General features: G+C 30.9%; 1 protein-coding gene across 1 annotated transcript; it reads right to left on the bottom strand.

The window, feature by feature from the left end:
- Nucleotides 1–10: 10 nt before the first annotated feature.
- On the bottom strand, nucleotides 11–4,964 carry LOC107440596 (nectin-2; the record flags this gene model as incomplete). Its single annotated transcript, XM_043057381.2, is given in 3 exon segments — nucleotides 11–909; nucleotides 3,137–3,247; nucleotides 4,622–4,964. Coding segments are annotated over 3 exon segments (675 nt in total), but the record flags the coding sequence as incomplete, so codon positions are not given.
- Nucleotides 4,965–6,028: the final 1,064 nt, after the last annotated feature.

Genomic DNA, 6,028 nt, shown 5'->3' on the forward strand with positions numbered 1-6,028 from the left:
AACTGAACCGTAAGATGAGTTTAACGCATTGAATCATCCTTAGAAAAGAATCATCCTTATAAATTTTAGAGCAAAGCACTATAAGGCATCAAATATTAAAAACAGTACATCAGTCGCAGTGTCAAACAAAAAGGTTTGCTTCAAGACATGGCATAAAATTCACGAATACAAAATAAATTGCAAATAACAAAGGAATTAAACATTTACAGGGAGCGTAGCCAGATTTTTCAACAAAAAATAAGCACCTTTTAAGTATTTTTCAAGCAGTCTAAAAATATTTTTAATCACTTTCCAAAAAAAAAAAAATCATAGTTAGGATCTGCGCAGTAATAAAAATTATTTTTTTCCATTCGCTTAAAGTTCTTAATTTATAAACATAAAATCAATAAAATTCAAAAACTTTACAAAACCATGGTAAAATAACTAGTTTCTGATAAATATTACAGAGAAAATTGTAAAAAATCATGTATTTTTTTTGTAATTTAGTACGATAATGGACACGGAATGTCGTCTAGTATTTTTTGAAAAACCAAGCACTTTTTACCAGCCCCGAAAAAAAAGCACTTTTACAGGTTTTTGAAAAACGGAAATCAAAAATAAGCACCTTTAAGCACTTTTTAAAAACGCAAAGCACCCTGCATTTACTTTATATAATAACCAGCCTTTTAAAAATATAAGCAACCTAAAATTAACTTTTATACTTACAGATCATATCAATAGTTACAGATGTCTCAATTGGTTCGGTGATGTTACTATTGGACGCTTGACAAGTCAACACAGTCAATAGGTCTTCTCTTCTGAGAGAATGTAAAACTAATTCACTCTTGACAGACCGCTGATCTTCAAACGCTGGAGTGCTTCTGAGTGTCTTGGAGTCTTTAAGCCATGTTAGTGTAGGAGTAGGATAACCTTGAGTGTTAAATTTAATTTAGTGCAATTTTTTTAAAAATACAGGGTGTCCCAAAACTCATGGTACATTGGTTGGAACTGATAGAAAACAATCCAAGGTTGGAACGCAAGAGCACGAAACATGCTGAGTCACGAAATTTTCTTTAATAACCGTCGTTGAACACCCAACCCAATTTTGGGTTTACGATTATCAATATTCAACTCCGTGACCTTGTAATTTTGAACCATTCCAGAAGACAAGAAAACTTCTAGATCAGTACAAAAAAGTAAAATTCCGAAAAGATAAATTTTGCTCCCGACAAATTTATCACATGGTATCTAGTACAAATGCTTAACTGGTTTTAAAATTACAGCGTAAAACATAGTAAATAATTTTTACGCTTTTTTTCCCTTTAAATCACAGTAACACTCTTTTGCAAAAAGGCTGGTTCAAAAATAAAGTATAATATCTGTACGTTGAACCATAACTATGCGAATTTGTTGCAGCTTCAAGATGCTGTTAAATTGAATCTCATGTTCTCGTTCTAGTTTATTTATAGCATCGTGTAACGACCCTAGTAACATTTATACCTTGGGCTCAAAATTTACTCAATTGTTCCTATATGAACATGCTCCGAATAACCAATATTGAGATGTCTAGATTTCTTAATATTGATGCTATGCAGTGCTATTAACGGCCTATATAGGCCCAATATGGAGCCTATATTGGTTGAATAATAATTATAAAATATCGGGTGATCTGACAATTCTATTTAGGGCTGATATTGGTTTTAAAGTGACAGTAAAATATCGGGTGAATCGAACAATTCCATATAGGGCTGATATTGGTTTTAAAGTGACAGTAAAATATCGGGTGAATCGGACAATTCCATATAGGGCTGATATTGGTTTTAAAGTGACAGTAAAATATCAGGTGAATCTGATAGGACTGATATTGGTTTTAACGTGACAGTAAAATATCGGGTGAATCTGACAATTCCATATAGGGCTGGTATTGGTTTTAAAGTGACAGTAAAATATCGGGTGAATCTGACAATTCCATATAGGGCTGAGATTAATTTTAAAGTAGCAGTAAATTATCGAGAGAATAGGACGATTCTATATAGGGCCCATATCAGTAAAATATCGCCACCTTTGAACCCTTACTGAGCCAAGATTCGTGAACATTGGTCTAATGAAGTTATTTTACTGCTAGGGAAATTAAAGAAGTAGAACAGCATAGTTCATTTTAGTATCATAATAAATGTTGCAGTAAATTGGAACGATATTATGGATGAATACGTTCTAAAACTCCTAACAATGTGAATAACACAATGTGAATCCCAACACTGACGGTCACAAAATAAAATTTTATAGTATTGAAATTAAATTTTAATACAATTAATTTTCATTGTATTTTTGATTACAGCAAAAAAGCAATCTTACGCATTTACATAAAATCAAATTATGATAAAAAAAAAATAGTTTAGCAATTAAAGTGCCGTNCCCTTACTGAGCCAAGATTCCAATATTGGTCTAATGAATTGGTCTAATGAACGAATTGGTCTAATGAGCCAATATTAGTCTAATGAAGGCCCTAGTTATTTTACTGCTAGGGAAGTTAAAGAAGTAGAACAGCATAGCTCATTTTAGTACCATAATAAATGTTGCAGTAAATTGGAACGATATTATCGATGAATACGTTCTATAACTCCTAACAATGTGAATAACACAATGTGAATCCTAACACTGACGGTCACAAAATAAAATTTTATAGTATTGAAATTTAATTTTAATACAATTAATTTTCATTGTATTTTTGATTACAGCAAGAAATCAATCTTACGCATTTACATAAAATCAAATTATGATTAAAAAAAACAGTTTAGCAATTAAAGTACCTTTGAATTTGTAATCAATTGAAACGTCAAAAATTACTTAATTATAATTACATGAAACAAGTAAACTTTTTTTAACCAATATGCTTGAATAAAATGCATTTTGACCCAATAAATCTTAACAAAAAGAAAAATATTTGAACTGTAATTAAAATTTAAACTTTTGAATAATTTGCGGAAGCTTAGATAATTAAAACACATAAATGAAGTTATTTAATGAAATCACTTACATAATTTAATACCAAATAAACTAAAGTACAGCGAATTAAAAATTTTAAAAGAAACTTTCAAAATTTAAAAACAGTAAATAACAGAATAAGCTACATTTAATGTTCAAAAATGCTACTTACCCCCTACGGCTAAACAGACCAAAGTTACACCTTCTCCCTCTCTAAATGGACCAATTATTCCAGAATAACTGAAATTATCTTTTCCTTTTATCACAACTTTCTTTACAGGAACTGAAAGAAATTTTTTTAATTTAATTTGTGAAAGAAAGTAGTAAAACTAAAGTAGGTAATTGAGAATTGAAAATGTAAGTATCTAATATATATTTTTTGGTGGAAATGTTTTAGTTCAGAGTTTGTATTTAACACTGTTTCTTTCATGAAATGATAATCCTTAACAGTTCAGCTTTTAAAGAAACTAAGGAGTTTTTAGAATGCTTCCAAATTAATTCTGGATTTGACTTAAGGGCCATGTGAGTTTAAAAATGAAGAAAATAACATCTGATTATGATTAGTAAGTTTATTTTCAGGTACTACTCACTGGTATGCAGCGACAGATATATGTGCTTTTGTAAGTCACTATTGATACAAATAGATTTTGGCAGTCAAAGTTTAAAAAAACTGCTTTATTTTGAAATTTTTTTTAATGAACTTTGTCCTTTGATGCAAAGATCCACTCTAAGTATTTCAGTGTTAATAGTTAGCATCACGCTTTTCAACTGTGTTCAAGAGTAATAGTCAACAGTGCGCATGCGTCGTCATTGCATGCGTTGCTATGGTGACCGCTGCTGTCTGATAATTTTTTTTAGAATTCTTTTCTTTCACTTTTAATTTTGTTGTGCATCAAGTTAATGAGTTTACTTTTGAGATATGGGACAAGAGGGATCCCATAAATACTTCTTGAGCTGTCAATAAAAGAGAATTTCATTATTTGAACGATATTTTTTGTTCCTGTTGTTTTAATTTGGAATCAAAAATTCTAACCTACACTTCAAACTGGATCGTTTTCAATACTAATTCAGGTGAATATCTCAAAAATAAAGAGGGTCACAAGCTGATTGACACGGTCCCAAACGATGGAGTTGAAGCAAGAAAAGAAAAAAAAACGATGCCAAGTCCTAAACTTAACAGAGGCTGAAAAAGCTAAAGCCAAAGAACGTAGAAGAGAATACCTAAAGAGTTACATATAAACGGAAAACGAAAGGATTCTGTTCATAAACGTTCAAAATTAGACAACAACCATGTTGCCAATGGGTAGATAACCTGTGATTGCCTGATCACAATTTTTTATTTTATTTATTTATTTGTGCAAAAATAAAAAACACTTCTTTTTTAGTTTCACATAAAGGACATGTCTTGAAAGTTTAAAAAAAAAAAATTCCAAATGTCCAACCCTACTGGATTTGCCCGATTTTTACAAAACACCACTAGCTCTTAATCACTTGAATATAACTTTCCTCATGCTTTAAGCTAAAACGATTTGAATTTATGTCTTAAAAAAATTTTAATAGGCATAAATCCGGAAAATCATTTCGGATAATCTCTCCATGAGTACATTAACTCTTATTTCTAGTTAGCTGCAAAAAAATAAGCTTATCGACTACTCACCAACGATAGTTAACGTAATCCATCTACTCATAGTGCGACCTCTTTTAAAATCCACTCTACATCTGTATTCTCCCGCATCCTCTTCCGTCACCGGATTCAGTCTCAAGTGACCCAGATTTCTAATTGTGACATTAAAGTAAGCTCTTGATCCCAAGTACTTGCTCGAGAAGTGTTTGGCTGAATCAGCTGTGAAGGAACTGCGAGCATCCAGGGTGTAAATTGGATTTGGATTTTCGCGTTTATACCACAGAACCAAAGAAATGGAATCGTCGTGGGATGGGGTGCTGAGATTACATGGCAAATACACCGTGGATCCAATGATTGCTTGAAGCTCTGGATATTCTAATTCAGAAATAAAAATTCAGTAAAATTTGGTTAATTCGATATTTTACTTTAGATGCTCAAATACTTTGCTTTAGATAGTTTAATACTGTACTGATAATAGTATAATATGTTACTTTAAATACTATTTTTTAGTCCCGGGCTAAATTATTAAACGCACTATAAGATTCTATGTAAAATCTAAATTATCAGGTGATACTTTACAGCTTTATTGTTTTTACGCTACTGTTGTAGTTAAGTTAGTGTATCAATTGGTTAACATTGTAATGCAATACGTTAAAAATAAACACAAATAGGGAGTATATGAAAAATCTCCCGAATAAAAACCCATTACATGTATGCTTAAATATAAAAGTATTGCATTTAAACTCGTGCAAAACATGCAATTATTAAAAAACTTCAGTGAGTCTAATAATTTGGTCTAATTATTATAATACACTAATATAATACCCGATATAATAAGTATTCTATTTTTATAAATATATCGTCCAATTTATCCAATCATGAAAATTATATTATATATCGTCTAATTTAACCGATTGATACACAAACGTAAACAAGTGCAAACCGGTTTCAGTCACGTAAAAACAATAAAACTGTAGAGTATCATCCGATCATTAAGATTTCACATAGAATCTTACAGTGCGACTAATAATTTGGCCAAGGTCTGTATATCAATTGAAAAACAAGTTTTCTTCTCTCACACACAAAAGCAAGACTTTATTTTCATGTATTGAATACCAGGGCCTCTGGCAGAAAGAATCCTATTAATTTTAGATTTTGAATGTCATGCTTATCTATTTACAAACCATCTGGGTAAAACATTTGCTTTTGTAATTACTTTTTTTTCTACAAAATTGCAAAATTACAGCCCTATTATCACAAATTCTTTGTAATATCTAAAAAAAAAAGTACCGAAAAGTGCTGAAATCAGATGTAAGCGAATATACGTGGTGACAAGCTAATTAGCATTACAGTTATTAGGGTCAGTTCTTATCACGCTAAATCAATTTTCGGATATTATTTAATTGGGTACCAACAAGCGACTTCACGCAAGGGTGTCGA

The sequence above is a fragment of the Parasteatoda tepidariorum genome, unplaced genomic scaffold, assembly GCF_043381705.1.
Source record: "Parasteatoda tepidariorum isolate YZ-2023 unplaced genomic scaffold, CAS_Ptep_4.0 HiC_scaffold_3516, whole genome shotgun sequence".
Taxonomy (NCBI): domain Eukaryota; kingdom Metazoa; phylum Arthropoda; class Arachnida; order Araneae; family Theridiidae; genus Parasteatoda; species Parasteatoda tepidariorum.